Raw genomic sequence first — 17022 nt, 5'->3', positions numbered from 1 at the left:
CTGACAGAAGACGTTACCAGTGGCTAATTATCATAACTGCACCTTATTAGGACCTTAGATATGTGCTGAGGCCTAATTAGCTGCATGTGGTAATTACGTGTAATACAGACAAAAGAGATAAGAGTATTGGCCTACAGAGCCATTTGAAGGCACTGTTTTTGTCCTTGACTTCCCGCTAACACATCGCATTCAGGCAGCAATAGACTCAGAGGACCGGTGATTCCTCCTTATTTCCAACATCAGTGACCTCGCTGACATGACAGAATGGCTTATCAAGAAAGTGGATGAGGGTGCAAGTCAGAGCTAGCGAAGGCCACCAAGATTCAACTGACTGCAGAGAGCGGAGACACGTAGCCCAGGTTATTGACTGATGGACAAAATTCTCTCTCTTCATCACTGTCCTGGACTGAACTAAAAAAAAATAAAACTAAAACAACAACAACAAAGGTTTTTGTTTTGACAGGACTAAGCATCTATGGCCGTAGACTCACTGAATCAAACTTCTGAGCATGTTGAAATTTTGAGACTGGCCATTTAAATAATAGCTAAAACAGTTAATAAATATTTGTCAGTCCACATCTCCAGCCTGTTTTGTTGAATTAAAAAATATATACATTTAGGATTTCCTGATTTCCCAAATAGTTACAAATCTCTCTCTCTCTCTATATATATATATATATATATATACTGATCATGTAATTCACTTGCTGGGCGCACGTCCTTATTTGAGGTTTGACAGCGGTTTAGTAAATAAAGATGAATGGCTTGGACATGAATTGAGGTGCAGTTTAGGCAAGGCCTCGAAGTGGACTGGTGGTGGCTCCCGAGCCTGGCAGATCCCCATGTACTAAATAGAAGTGAAGAAGTTAAAGAATTGAAAAGGGGAGGGATGGTGGGGCGTGTAAACGAGAATGAACAGCTTGTAGAACTGGGGGAACTTATAGAGATGAGAACCGGAAGAGCGTGTTTGGAGATGTGGTCCTGCACCTGAAATTCAGATACTTTATCTCCAATTACAGCAAGTTAGGGCACCACAAATGTGCTTTTACTATCAACAGGTTAGCTGTGGCCATATTATACCAACTAAAAGTGATTATAGTGGCCATGTCCTTTAAATATAGTCTTGGTAAACATCAACAGATGCAACTCTAATGTCAGCGATACTCATCGAGATCCATTTATCTTATGAAAATGCACGTATTAAATTCAGTTCCACCGATGGACCGAACAGGGAACCAGTCTGCCCATATGTCCAATTATGAGCCGGTCTGTTTCATGCATGCGAAACACATGCTACACGCACAGCGGGGCAGACAAATAGTGCACACTCATAACCACACATTAATATATTGTTAGCATGGAAGCTCTTCGGAAAGCAGTTGTCTCTTTGTCTTCAAAGTTTGCCAAAGTAAACCATGTGTGGACGAGTGCGAAAACATTTGTAACAACAGACCTAATCAGGCACTTAAATCACCCTCACCCAGCTGAATACAGACATTTTAAAGAAACTAACAAAGACAAAGTGGCTAAAGCTAAAGCTATCCAGTGCACAGAGTCAGCCACACGCCTGCAGGCTCTATATGAGCCTCGGTATGAGCAACAGATCAAAGTACTTAAGAGGAAAGTTATGGAGACAAATGAAAAAGTGGTTGGTGTCCTGTTATCTGTTAAAGTTATAAACATACTGGAAAATAATGTAAACACCTTAAATTAACATTGTTGTATAAACCTGTTACACCTAAATGTCAGCTGATGATGGGTGTACAGTATCTTTTTCAGGTAGCAGAACACTTATTTTTCAGATATTTAATAGACAATGTGCTGTAACTTACTGCAGTTTTGGGGGAATTGTAAAGTTTAATTTGGTAATTTCTGTATAATTTTATTTGGTGTTGGTTTTGGTTCTTAGAAAGAAAATCAGAACTGGGAAAATCAGCATAGGCAAGTCACTTTTAGGAAAAAAATCAGAATTGACAAAGAAAATTGAAATCTCTAATATCAAATAAAGTTAGACTCATTTAACCAGCTGGAAACCTCAATAAAGCCTCAGGATCTTTATAGCAAAGCTGAAGCACTGTGACAGGTCTTTGTGTTCAAGTCCGGCATCTCAAATATGCAAACTGTCTTTTTCGACCGACCTGCAGTGTTTCCGAAACAGTGTTGCTTAAAAAATGATTTTTAAAAAGCCTGTTCATATTATTTCCAATGTGCACAAAAGCCTTGATCTGTCAGCTACTTTTCTACAACATGTTTCTGTTACAACAACACGCTGAACAATAAACTGACGGAATGATTTGTAGCGATGCTTCCTAACGGCGGCTCTTAGGTTTCCATGTGTAACAGATCTTTTAACGCAACCTAATACAGTGTTATAGATGATTCTGTGTCACCTCATCCACACAATACTTCCCTACTGCTCCGGGTGACTTTTTATGCCCGTGAAGTGTCATCAGCAAACAAAAGACCAAGCCTCACTCACTGACATCCAGCAATACTGTCAGCCAATTCATCTGCCATGTGGTACACTAGAAGTAGAGTAGAAACGGTGTCTCACAGGCTGGGTGAAACATAGGGTTTGCTTTGTCCCAATCAAATCTAAATATACAACTATCTTACTGCAATGGCAACAAACTCTTTCATTTTTGTAATGGCACTTGATTAGACAACTGGGAGAAATGAAAATTAAACAGCAAAAAATACAAAAAAAGAGGGAAAAGAAAGAAAAAGCAAATCAACTTAAGCAAGACAAACTGTAGTTATAAAGCAGCCTAACCAGAACCCTAATTTTTGCGAAACACTTAGCATTCCCACTAACTTGAGAAACACCTTATTATTCTAGCTTAATTAGAAGCATGGTGAAAACAGGCTTTTCATTCAGAAGCTGAGAAATTAATTATGTTATCGGCCATGTCGGGCTAAAGCAAAGCCCAAGGGGGATTGTGGGTATTAAAGGCAGGGGGAAAGAGCGAGAGGAGGCAAAGGCGGCTTGGGATGAATAAGTAGGAATAAGTCATCTAAAAGCGGTGAAAGTGAAGTGCACAGATTTACGTGGAGAGGGTAAATCTTTTTTTGTTTTTGCTTACGTGACTTCACACATACATGCACTCATGTCCCCTCAGTGCATATATGCAGGTATTCACTCAGATGTCACAAATTCACACACAGAGGGATCACATTAGTTATATTTGTTCTCCCTGTGGATTTGGTCCAAGGGGATGGAGGCGCTGACTGGGTCACAGAACAACAGGCCACAGGGGAACAGAGGACAGATAGGGTAGAGAAAAGGAAGTCTAGAGTAAGGGACAGAAATGTATAGGAGGTAAAATGTAGCGGAAGAGAGCTGAGGCTTGACTGAAAGAAAGGTGGTGAGATAGAGGAGACAAAAGAAAGAAATGGCAAGAGAAAAACAGAAGGTGCTGGGATGGAGAATGAGCCAAGAGACAAGATAAGGGCAAAGAAAGGAGGGAAGTGACAAGCGAGTAGAGGGAGAAGAATACAAGAGAAAGAGAAAGGAGATAGCAAAAGTGAAAAGCAAGAAACTGATGTCATGGTAGCTGAGATACAGGTGGATGGAAAGGAGAGCCTTTAGAGAGAGGAATCAACAGAGAATAGGTGAAGGCTGGATGGACAGATGAGCAAAGTGAGGGAGAGGAGTGGAGAAGCAGACTGGCGCAGAGAGGCAGTGGAGGCAGGAGAGCAACCTTGTGAAGTCTGAGTGGGATGTGCTGTTTTTGAATGTAGGAGAGAGTAGGACACTTTCCGGGTGAGAAAAAAAGGGGGACAAGCATCTAGAAAAGACGGAGTGATGAGGTGGGAGAGAAAGAGTGACGGAAAGACAGACAGCGACAAAGACAGAGAGACAGAGGAAAAGAGACTGAGGGAAAAACGAGGGAGAGAAAATGAGTGAAGGTTGTTCTCTAGCATCTAAACGTTGCAGCAAGCTCAATGTGGCCCTGAAGGCACACCGCCTCTGCTAACACAGACATATCACACACACACACACACACACACACACACACACACACACACACACACACACACACACACACACACACACAGAGAGAGAAAGAGAGAAGGGGGAATATCACATCTATCACCACTATTTGAACAGAAGACTGCATGCATGTGTGTATATACTGATCTGTTTGCTGCAGATCGGGGAGGTGGGTGGGTGGGAGTTGAATGATGGCTTTGAGAAGTGTGTGGGTTGGGGGTGTCTGCAATTTCATGCTGGTAGAAAAACAAGCATTTCAAGCCACCTCATTGTAAAAAAGACTGTTAGGAAGGCGTTTATGTGCCTCTTGTGTGTATGTATGTCTACGTTTTGCGTATGAAGCATGTTGTAAGGCCTCATAAAAATGTGTAAAAAAACGCCTCTGTGTCTGTTACTAGTTGGTAAGGAGCAGTTCCCATGATCTACCGGATCACTTCAACAATTGGCAATTACCATAGCAACGAGCAAGACGAGATTAGATGAAGAGAGCCGCATATGAAAACACTGCTTTTAATGCAGAATAGTGCATTAGGGCACCACATACAATGTCAGTAAAAGCTAATAAAACAACAGTCTTATTACATTTAAGAATCACAGTCCTAGGGGACATTTGGAAGCTATAAGGAAGCTCCGATTTTGATGCAATGCAAAGACTGTGCAATAAACCTGCATGTGTGTATAAGAGAAGGCGAAAGGAGGGAGACAGAGAGCACTGAAGAGTGTTGGTTTTCCGTCTGCTACAGTTCAGACTGAGAGCACTGCGGATGGTGATGCTGCAGTATTCATACCCCACATTCAACCTCAACTCACCTCAGCTTCTTCCTTACATACTGTAGTCGGAAGGATGTATATGTACAGCAGAGAGCGAGAGTGAGTCATTCTGGGCGAACCAATACCTCAAAACAAACACTGCCGCAAGTTCCCAGTTTAACTGTACCGTCTTCCACGTAGTTTGAGCTCTTATCAGCACAGCTTCTCTGAATGGATTTTTACCAATACAGCTGCTTGTCATTCTGTCAGCACTGTCAGTGTAAAAGGACTCAGGTTGTTTGTATTTGCTGTTCTTTCTTACCAGCTGAAGAATAAAAACGTGCAATTCGCAGACATACATCAGTATTAAAAAGAAGGCAGAAGCGGTGTTAGAGGGAGTGTATTATCAGACATAGAGATGTAGGAAAGTCACAGAGGGATTCACACCTTCTTTCTCATCTGCTGTCCTCTGCTTTTCCCTGCTTTTCTCTCCTCTGCCCCAAAACCCACTCCAGAGCATTTGTCAGCTTCCCGTGTGTGTAAATCTGCATATCCTTCCTATCTCTCACTGTATGTACTCTATAATGGAGTGGGATCATCGGTGCCAAGTGGAGGATGCAACTGCAATTGCTTTGACTGTTTCTTCAGTCTCTATCTTATACTCGCTCTTCTTCTCAGACAGAAATGCTCCACTTTGATTTGTAGCAGAAATGAAGATGGGGAATTTCAAAGAGAATTCTCTTCTTCTGCTGACGCATGCCGTCCCACTCCGGAATTGCCTCGGTGCTCACTTGTTCTCTCCCTCCTTCTTTCCCTATCTCTTTTTCTGTCTTACGCTCTCTTACCTTACCCCAAACTCTCTTTTCTCATTTTAGTCTGCCTGTCACTCTTATCTGTAAGCTCCCTCCCCCCCTCCCCTCATAGGCGATGCCATTTTCTCATCCTCCATCCATCCTTGCTGCTCTCTCTCCCCAGCGTCCCATGGCAAATCTGCCGTGTTAGTGTTGTTTGTCTGGCTGTTTTGATGTCTGCTCCTGGTCACGGTTGGTGGAGGAATAAGCACCTCTAAACCTGTGTCAGTCCCTGAGACACAGCAGTTTATTTATAACGCTTCCTTTGTACGCCATCTGTCAGTCAAGCCAATCCTCTGTCTCTTCACTCCCAACTCTACAGAGACTGACAGACAGACAGGCAGCCTGCTATAGGAGCTATTATAACACACACAATCTCATTAGTGCAAGAGAGAAGAATATGGCTGACGGATTAACTGAAGCTCTCATTCCTCAAAGAAACTTTCAAGTGTCGTATCAATTACGCATGGGTAATAGGTGTCAATGGCAAGCTGGCTCTGACAATACATAGCAATTAAGTGGATTTGTTTCAGTACTTTTTATGTTCGTGGCTGCTTTGGCTGAGGAGAAGGACAACATCCCTGTATTGTTTCACAGAGGACTGTTAACTAGGGACTGAAAATTCCCATCGTTGTCCTACTGTCTTTCCACCAGCTTCCCCTCCAACATTTACTTCTTATTCTTCATAAAACTTCAACACCTTATCGCTCTTCATTCTGTTTGCCGTGCTATAGCTCTCTTACCTGCAAAGCTGACATTAAGGATGTAATCCCTGTAGAGTCTGCGCCCATCCAAGGCCTTCATGCTGTCACACAGCTTGGTGGTGTTAAAGCACAAGCTACGTTGCATGTTATGTAGGGCGTAAGCCATTGCATACACGGCATTCACCACAAACATGATCTTGGACTCGGGTTCAAAGTTATTCTTGTCCATCGACAAGTCCTTGTCACATGGTGGGGGAGGCGTCTCTCCCAAGCCCACTCCGCCTCCTCCCCCAAAAGAGCACTGAAACCGCTGCTCCCAGAACTCCTTGAACCAGGGATTCCGATGATTTTTGACAGGGTTCAGACTAAGGAAGTAGCGGTTGAATTCTGGTATGGGATTGGCTGCCAATTCAAGCGTGATGGCTCCTTCAGCTGTGACCTCATTTCCCTTGACAATGCTTTCCTGCGCACCCCAGCCGTCGCTGGCCACCCATATGAAGGAGGTGTTGAGCCTGGCAGCAGCTGCCAGCAGCTCTCTGGCATCGTCACTTCGCAGGAAAAGAACAGCCACACGGGCGTTTGGCTTCTGGAGGAGCTGACGGATCACAGCTTCATAGGACTTCTTCGCGTTAGACCGTCCCACCTGGACAAAGAAGAGACATGCTGCAATTTAATGACAGACATACTGTACATGCTCCTCCTCCTTATGTTCCCTATTCGTAATTATTTATCACATAAATCATAGGCGGAAATGTGACAAAAAAAGATATGTCTCACAGTCTCATACCAACATGTATTTCTGTAGCAAATTAGATGAAAAATGTGACTGTGAAAGCACCCAGAATGAGTTCTTGGAGATAAGCTTTCATTTTCTGGTTCACGACTGATAACAACAGTGTGATATTAAACCCTATTTGGTGTAGGACGAGATAAGACGTAAAGACAAACTTTTATAAGCGGACAAATTTAGCACTTTGCTTATTGTTGCTGGTGCAGCCGTAGGCCATACATCAGGGTGACATTCCACATGGAAGTTTTGGCTTTGTTTGTTTTGTTTAGCTTTTCTTTCTGTTTGCTTCTTATAGCCATGTGGATTTGACAACAGAAATGTGCAAATGAATTCTTTTTCCTACCTTCTCTGAAGTGGCAATACAGATGTTTCTCATGCGTGCCTCTTGTTCAAAAGCCTCGATACCAGTTTCCCCGTAATCACCCTCGGATGCGACGGTGGACACATAGGTCCAGTTGAAAAACCGCAGGATCTCAGCCATGGCTTTGGCCTGGTAGAAATCAGGGGGCACAGTGCGGGCAAAGTAATCGTACCGCGTCTTGTCGCTGAGTTTGGCACTTGTTGAAGCGTAGCTTATCTGAGGGATCTGGAAGAGCCTGAGAAGATTGGCAACCTGAGGGAACACATAAATCAGGTGGAATAATTCTGAGCCTGCTGTTGTACAATTAAGCTATCGCAACTGCTTTAAAATTAGAGTCTTGACATTGATTGATTGATATCTTTTTTTTTACTGGATTTTCATAGCCCATGCTCCTATGACATGATGAAATATATTTTAATATTTTAACTTTAATATTTTGCTGCAGATAACACCGTAAAGTTATTGAGAAGAGCCAGGGATAAAGGAGCAAAAGGAGATTTCCCATAATTTTTTGTAAATTATATTTTTAATGTTATGTATCCAGAGCTGAATTAGAATTGACTGATTATACTCTTATGGATCAGTGTGAATACAATCTAATAAGTCTGAATTTTATTAAAATATTCTCTATGAACTTGATGATTTTTTTAGGTGATAGTATAAAAAGTATTTTCTTTAGGAATGATTTGACACTTAGACTGAATGTAGTCAATGTCTGAAAGGTAGAGTAAAAAAATTAAGGGCCAAAACATGTCAAACTTAACATTTATAGTAACTTTTATTAGTTTCTGTCATGAATATATGTATATATATTAGGGGTGCAACGATACACAAAATTCACGGTTCGGTTCGGTTCGATACTTTGGTGTCACGGTTTGATATTTTTCTGATACAAAAAAAAATGTTCATGCCTTTTTAATTTGTCGTTTATTAAATTTTCACGGCACATTCCGCACCACATCTCTGTGCGTTCATCATTTGTTTGAAGCCAGCTCACCTCCTGCAACTACTTTTCCAAGGATACGTGCTTCTTTTGTGGTTCGGACTCCTTCTGACATTTCTTTGGAGGTGGAGGAACATTACAGTAATTGCTTAAAGGAGCTTCTTCGACATCTTTAAGAGTTCTAAACAAATGTCTGTCCTCCTCCTGAAAATCTTATGTATGCAAACACGCGTTGCAACTTCTTATCTTGTGCCCGTTTTTTATTTTGACAGCGAATGCGCACCTGCGGACCACTTATGTGCAGCCCTGGTTATTATTTAGCTCGTCATATTGCAGCCACAGAAATTCTTTTGTCCATGAAACCATAAAGCTGCACTTTCTTTTTGCCTTATAGCCCAAATCATCACTCCTCCACCACCGTGCTTGACAGTTGGTATGAGGCGTTTATGCTGATGTGCTGTGTTTGTTTTTTCCATTTAGCAAACTTAAGCTGTGTTGCCATAGCCATTTTAGAAAGCAGAGGTATAGATTAAAGATGTGGTTACATTTGATGGTGCTCAGTTAATCAGGTGTATTTGATAAGCACCACTTGGCTGCTACTTACACGTTTAATTCGTATGGAAGCAGAACTTCCACAGGAAGGTGTGTTTTGCTTTTCACAGGACAAACAGCGGATAAAATGAAGGGCTGTACCAAGGCTTGGCAGAAGAAAGGGAATGGTAAAGTTAAAACAAAGTGGAACTGAGAATCAGCACAAGGAATGTTTATGGGGTTGAAATATATAAAAACGATAGCATCAGTTTGAAACTGCTAAAGCTTCTTGCGCTTAGTTATTTAAAGTTGGTGTAAGTGTTTATCTGTTTCAAGTGATCTTTAACCTTTGACTGCAAGGCACTTAATCAAATATTTTTAATAAAAGCTGAGAAAAGATTTTTTTTTTCCATATGGAAAATGGCAACATATATTGAAGATCTCTGCTTGTAGAAGTTGCTTCTTGCGTAACATGAAAATAAAAGAAAACACAGCAAGTACATATGCACATGGTGAATCATTTATTAGTGACGGGTGCCTGAGCTCTAGTAGCGTCTATATTGCATTCCCTTTTACTATTGATTGGGCTATGGTCATGTTCTGTTTATTGCAGTTTCAATCACAGGTGTCACACAAACAGTAGAGATACGACTGGAAGACATCCTCGCGCTCACAAAGGCATGTAAACATACACAATCAAACATGCACAGGCACCCACAAATAAACACAAACTACACAGCCATTCTGTTCCCGCCTCAGTTTAATCCTGTTAGAGCGCATCAGTCTGTGCTTTTCTATATTTCATTCATAGCTCAGCTGATGAGCTGTTTTGACAACATGTCAGAATCTCATTAGACTAATAATGCAGAAGATTAGAGCACACGCTCACATACATACACCGATGTGCGCCAGAACAGGCCGACACTTACGCCAACACCTGCGCTGACATACACAAGCACGCACGCACTGATGGCTGCTTATAGTTCTGCAGGCAGGTTTTATGGGTTTAAGATGGCACTAGACTTAAATGTCACGGAAGGTCACGCTGCAAAATGTAACCGCATTGCTCCATTACCTGCCACTGAACAATGACCAGCTACCTAAGAGGGCTGTGTGTAGGGACACGGGGAGTTTACTCTGTTAGCGAAAGCTGCCTTCTTCCCTTGTGAGAGAGAGAGGGAAGGGAGAAATGCATAGGAATGGGCTGGATGTGGATATGGAAAGAAATGAAAGTAAAGGACGGAAAAAATGGTGCAGAGGAGGGGTTCTGTGGGTTTTCTCCTCGGAATGCAAGTCACACACATGCACACACAGAGACATATACACAGAGACATGAATGAGTAGAGGGGAGGAATCATGCTCGCTAAGTAAATGCCTTCAAGGCACTGGAGTTTAGTTGTGCATGGTTAAACATAAAATAATTCCCTATTACTTCATTTGGAAGCCACAGACAGACTGGCCAAGTACAAAGGCATGAAGGAGTAGCTAGATTAGCTTCACTGGCATTAGATCACAAAACAGCACACAGTTCAGGTCTTGTAAACACGGTTGCTGTTTAGATAAAAAAAAACCCCAAAACAAAACGATAAAAAAAACCCAGCAACAAAGGCCAACAAAAACGAGCCGCAAGAAAACAAAGCATAATTATGTCTGATGAAGGACAAGAGGCAGTGCAGATGTGTTAACAATGGCTGCCCCAGGAAGGAGGAGGAGGAAAAGAAGGGGGCTGAGGTCAGCATACACTGAGATCTCCCCAAATAGCCGGGAGGGATGCCTCAGAATGCATATAAATATGGAGGGAAAAAAAGGGAAGTTATGAGAAGTGAGAGAGCAAAGATTTAGAGGAGAAAAAAAAGCAATATATAAAACGGAAGAGAGAGAAAAAGACAGGGCAGGGTGAGAAAGAAAAGACAGAGAGACAGTTTCAGAGATTAGGGATTTAAGGACTGATAGGAGGAGGCTTTTGTGCAGTCACAGAGGAGTAAGGGAGAAGGAGGTTTTATGCTAAACTATGCAAATTACATAGTTCTATGACAAGAGCTACACGGGCTGGGAAAACACACAAGAGCACACCGATGTAGCTTGATTCTAAGAAATAGACATACACATACATACACAGTCACATAAATATGAAAACAGCAGAAATGGAAAATGTCACTTTAACCCTTGGCCACGGGAGAATAAGCAAAAACTTAATGAGAAAGTTAAAAGTAGATGATCACAGTGATTGTTGTTTGTATAACTACTTCTGTACTTTTGTTACCTGTATAGAGACACTGCTAAAAGATCCTCCTATGACTCCTGCGATTGCAAGCGGGCTGTCGTCCTGCAAAGCATATGATCCATCGGGACAGATGAACTCTGTGTCGTCCACCTTGGTGAGAGAGGCTCTTACGAACTCCAGAGCCTGGGCAACACAGAGACACAGATATTTTAGAACAAGTGTAATGGATCATGTAGGGTACAATATGGTCTATGTTTTCTATTAATTCTTAATCAGCCTTTTGAAGTATTTTTGCTGTAATGAATGTGCTACATAAATAAAAGTTGAATACGTTGAGGTTATTTTTTAATGCAAAGTTTCTCTCTTCTCTAAGGACAATGAAAATCTATTGCTTCACACATGAGGTTGATTCATTTCAGTACAGGGTCCAAATTGTAAATTAACTCATACGAGACCAAGGCAGATTATACTGTATTTAAACTGCTGTGGGAAACAAGTTATAAATCCACAACCTGTTTAGAGAAACCAGATGTCAACAATTCAAGGTTTATGCAATCAGTCACAGAGCTCATTGCGTAAGATCACTAGATGCATCATACCTAAATAGCTCAGCAATAAGAAGATTTTTTTGAAGATAACAATCCTTGAGGGGAAAGTGCCATCCTTTCTTTTTATCTGGCTCATTTCCCCCATCGAAAATAGCTTCAATCTATCTTTCTCATCACGGATTTGCTGTTATCATTCAAGGCAATATCCTTTTTCCTTTGTGAATAAAATAGAATTTTGAGGTACATTTACTTCACCTGAATATTACCTTTTAATGAGAGCCTATAGTTTTACTCGATTTAAAATGGAAACGTTGCACATTTAACTTCTGAGGCCAAAAATTACTTAGATGAGCAACTTTTTAAAGACAAAATATAGCAAAAGTTCAAGTCGCCCAGGAGCACAAAACAACTAATTAGATTTTAACTGTGCTGTACCTAAAACGTTACATCAGCATTCACATGGATTATCCCGATATTTCACCAATATGCTTTTGTGGGGATTTGATTACTTTCAGTGCTGTCATGTGTTTACCTTTAATGTCCTTTAAACTGACTTTGACTTACATATGTAAGATATGATTATGATGCGACCTAATTTTGTGGTAGTGAGACTAAATTTTAGGTGTGTGGGAAAACTACCATATGGCAGAAAATTACATTTGTACACTGTCTAGATTCATCATCTGCCATTGATGCACAATGGCAATCTTCACCCACCTGTTCAAGTGCATAGGTATCTCTGGAGCAGGTATCAAGAATGTGGACCCCTAGGGAGACCCCTGGTAGCAAAGCTTTGTCCGAGTTGATTCTGTCTATGGCAAACAGCATGGCCTCCAGCCTCTGGATCCCTCTGTCCTCATTAACACGGCCACATTCCTCCATGCCAGCTCCTTTTTCATGCACTGGAAACAGGCCGCCGAGCACCAGGTCACCCTCGATGCGGATCTCCCGACGTGACTGGGGTGGGTCTGAGAGCAAAACGCCTTGACACATCATGACCAAAACAAGAAAGGGAATGCGGGCCACCATGTTGTGCTCAGAGAGGATTGTCAGAACGCAAGAACAGGCGTGACAGAGAGCGAGACAGAGGGAAGCGAAGGGCTAAGGGTTAAGGTTAGGGGTGAGGGGTTACAAGTGAAGTGGACAGTGCTCAGTGGGGTTGAGTCAGGCAGCGGCCGTGGATTCTTGGGTTGTTTTGTGGCCCATGAAACGGTCAGGGAGAACTGAACTGGACCACACATGGAGGGGCACACCATCTGGGCATCAGTTCTGCTTGCAGAAGAAGGGAGAAGAGAGGAGGAGAAAAGAGAGGAGGGAAGAAGAGTGGGATATAAGTTTGTCAGTCCACATGCCACAGGGCAAATCTAAAAGCTGAAATACTTTTTGTGGTACAATGAAGTAGAAAGACAGCAAAGTAGACATTTTAGTGGAGTTTGGGGACACTGCTAACAAGGGCTCAGTCATTTCTGCTTTACAGGCAAAGCAAGGCCATGACTAACAGGGATATGGAATTGTTTGGAGATTTTACCCCACTCTTCTCCAACCTCCTCCTCCCTTACATCACCCGGTAAACTTTCTTATTGTAAGTGTGCACATGTGTGCGCGCGCGTATGTGTGTGTGTGTGGGGTGTCTGCCCCTGGTTGTATCAGGATAAGCCAGCTTAGATGGCTGGTTGATACACGAGCCAAGTCTTCTCATGCCACAGATCAGAAAAGCTTCTCTAATCTCATCTCTGTTCCAGCAATTCTCCGCTTGTCCATGAGTTTATACCCCTAAGTATATGTGTGCATGTGTGTGCGTGTGTGTGTTATCAGATTTATTGCTCCCCCTCTCCCTTGCATAATTACAGAGTGAGGGCTGAATGCATTTTACCATGAAAGAAGCTGTCTGACAACAATGAGGCCAACAACAGCTGATGCTACTTACTCAGCTTACGACTCAATTAAAGCTGTGTTTTGACTGTTTTCTTCACTAATGTGCTCCACCTCCATTTTTGTCAAAGCCGGCCTAAAATATATGAAATATATCAGCTAAATGTTAAAGACGGTACTCTACAGATTTTGCAGTTTACATGTTTGGACAGTACAACCCATGTGAGTATAAAGGTAAGAAATATACAAGAGCTTCTGTAGCTCTGGAGGGGTTTTGTCCTGTAAAAATACTTTAGCTTTAGCAGCATCCATGCATTGCAAGCTGAAGTGCAGAGCTGTGGGAATTTGCAAGGCAAATAATCTGTTGGGAGTCATTAAGGTTAGTGTACTGAGATCAGTATTTTAACAAGTAAAGAAACGGCACCTAGATATATTATGTGTACTATTACAATGCATCACTATGCTCTTTGCATTTAGAACAGGTATTGATAAGGTATCTTGTCATCTTAAATCTTAGTATGTAATAATGTATGCCAAGTGTGCTGTAATAGAGCAAATCAACTTCCCTACAGCTAGGCAATGTCTCTAGCTTTTTTAGGGATCATCAGAATATATGGAGTTAGGGAGCTGACAATTAAGGAACTGTTCGTTCCACAATAAAAAACACTGTTTGTAACTCATCATCAATTTTTACTTACCAACCTCCCTCGGGTGTGTGGGAAAGCAATTTTTTTCCAGCAAATGTCCAAAACAACATATTTTATGTTTCAAGATCAAGTGAAAAAGCTCATACAGTAGCCATTGTGATAGGAAAAACGGCAGGTGGCACTGACTTGGTAGGTCAGCAAAACCTTTACCACAGTTTACAGTTAGTTAATAGTCAGTGTTGTTTCTTTTAACCACAACAAAACACATTAAGTTGCTGATGAATTGCTTTTGTTTCTAAATCTTTATGGCAGATGTTGTCACATGTCACTAGTACAAAATGATGTATGATATCAGAAGTATAGAGAACACTGAATTCTATCAACACTGAAAGGCCTTTACAATTATTGGATGGATTTCCCTAGTGCTAGTAGAAATTAACTAGTGCTTCTCCCTTTGAGGTTGACATTTTTGGAAAATGAATAGTCTGAACTAGTGGATTAATTGATATAAAATTTCACAATGTAATGTTCTTTTTTTATTTTTTCCAGAAGAAGCACTATGATACCTTTGATTAGTATTTAATCTACTTAACAAATGTTCATATGACAAACACTCAAAAGTAACTTGTTTAGTATGGTATAGAACTCCTAAACATCAGCATGCTGGTTTTAAAATAACAACACACAGCCATGCTGCTGGAGGAATCCAACAGGGTGGGAGGAGGTTGTGGGATGCTCTCACTCACTTGTTTTCATTTCATATGTCACTGCTATTCCACAAAACGAATGGCTGATTTCATGCCAACATGCAGTGCTCAAGGAAAAAGGGGACTGAACCTCACATCTGAACCAGTTCTCAAAGGATACAAAGAGCCTTTGTGTGTTCTGTTCTGTTCAGGGTTCTTTACTGACAGGTCACTGTCTGCTTAATTTAACTAGTCTTGTACTATGGCCTTCCACTTCTGAAACAGCTTAAGAAAAAGGCGCAGGTTATTCTACCTCTAAGATAATCCCCTTTGTGAGATGTTGCTGCAGAGGCACTGAATGATCTGTATGGAGCCATTGTCACACAGGAGATATTCTGACTTCTGTAACTTAAAATCTGTGCTACCAGAACTTTTTCTGCATTTCACCTGCATAACCAGAGGCAAAAACCTCGCCTTACTTTGGGAAATCCAACTACCTGTCAGTGCTCTTGCTTCATGCCTGCAAGCAGAAAGTGAAATGCTTGCAGCCGACTGTGAGGACAATGCCAAGGCCACATTAAAGCAGCATGGGCCCCAGGGCTACAATTTTTTCAAAGTTAGTGGAATGGTCAGTGACTATCTTAAATTCTTTGTGAATATCCATATTCCAGTGCTACTCGTTCTTACCCAACAACAGCATTTGATACGTGTGCAAATGTATGTGTGTGTGTGTGTGTATTTGGACAGAATTTACCACTAATTTTAAATCAAGAAACAAGAAACATTACCAAATATCCAGGTCTATCAAAACCTAGTGTAGCTATCAACATCTGTGCCTCTCTCCCAGATGAGTTGAGCAATTTTTATACTAATTTTAACGCTCACAACAAGCACCCCAGAGCCCACCCAATGGGGCTGGTCTACAGGTGACAGAAACAGATCTTAAAACTTCTCAAAGGATTAGGACTCAGATTTTCTTGCATTGCTGCTATCCTCCACACATTATTTATTATGTTATTTACCTACTGTTCCAGGTGATGCTATATCATTTCCTTGCACACTGCTTTAGTACACCTTGAAATCAAAAATACATAAATTACATTTCTGTTTATTGATTACAGATTTGCTTTCAATACAATTTTCTGGGAAGCAGTTCCTAGACTGTGAGAATAGGTAAACCATTCTCATCTACAATGCATGCCTTAGGGCTGCTTTCTGAGTCCCCTAGAGTACAGTCTGTTTACACAGAAATGTGTTGCCAAATATGACAACAACAGAATCATAAAATTTGCAGATGACGCCACAGAGATGAGACTAATAAGCAACAGTGGTGAGAGGCACTATAGAGAGCAAGTGGAAGACCTAACCATATAGCGTAAAGAGAAAAACCTCTCCCCAAATATCAATAAAACAAAAGAAATCATTTAGAAAGATCAAAGAAAATCATATTCTTATTTCCATCAGTTGGTCATCTCTTGTGGACAGTTTTAGATTTCTAGGTTTACACATCACAGACACCCTCACATTGTTGCTCCACATTAACTGCATTCAATAAGGCACAGCAGAGATTGTATTCCGAGGGTTTCAAGAATTTTGGCATGAGTATCTTGTGTACTTTTAATGGAGTGCCATCGGGAGTGTCTTGACAGGCTTATTCGTAGTGTGGTTTGGCAAACTGACAGCTTAGGATGGCTGCCTGAAAGAACCACAAAGTTAGTAGCAAGAATGGTTTGGTCTAACTTCATAATGATTAGACCAAACAAACAGACCCAAACCTTACCACCAGCAGTGCATTTTATGTTTTTGTACTATCTTGCCCATTGCCTGTGTCCTTTGTCTTAAGGCAGTCAGGCCATAAAAATGTGATTGTGTGACTAATTTGAATGAAAATAATGTTGACCTTGAACTTTCTAACAGATTGAAATGATACTGTTTCGCTATCTCGCAACGATGTTATTTAGTCGTCCCAGTATTCCAAGTATCATCTGTAAGATGAATAGTTTTTTGCTACTGCCAAATCTTTCGGCCAATCCTTAAACATCATGAACAAGAAACATGATTAATTCACAAACCAGTTTTATTTAGATGATCAAGCATACCCTGGGAGTTGGTATAGGTTTG

General features: G+C 41.3%; 1 protein-coding gene across 4 annotated transcripts in view; it reads right to left on the bottom strand.

Moving 5' to 3' along the window:
* grm3 (glutamate receptor, metabotropic 3) overlaps nt 1–17022 on the bottom strand; it is a 40652-nt gene that overhangs the window by 9646 nt on the left and 13984 nt on the right. For 3 of the 4 annotated variants that reach the window (XM_076885735.1, XM_023152450.3, XM_004553290.5), the window contains 4 exons: nt 12414–12965; nt 11188–11331; nt 7433–7702; nt 6339–6942 (listed from right to left, as the gene is read on the bottom strand). In XM_076885735.1, coding sequence (XP_076741850.1) covers nt 6339–6942; nt 7433–7702; nt 11188–11331; nt 12414–12725 — 1330 coding nt within the window. In that variant the 5' untranslated portion in view covers nt 12726–12965. Of the gene's footprint in view, nt 1–6338; nt 6943–7432; nt 7703–8447; nt 8577–11187; nt 11332–12413; nt 12966–17022 lie in introns of those variants that run through there. The other variant, XM_076885736.1, reaches the window with a different exon arrangement.

This window comes from Maylandia zebra, linkage group LG7 (genome assembly GCF_041146795.1).
Source record: "Maylandia zebra isolate NMK-2024a linkage group LG7, Mzebra_GT3a, whole genome shotgun sequence".
Lineage (NCBI taxonomy): Eukaryota > Metazoa > Chordata > Actinopteri > Cichliformes > Cichlidae > Maylandia > Maylandia zebra.
This window is presented reverse-complemented; position numbering and strand designations above follow the sequence as displayed.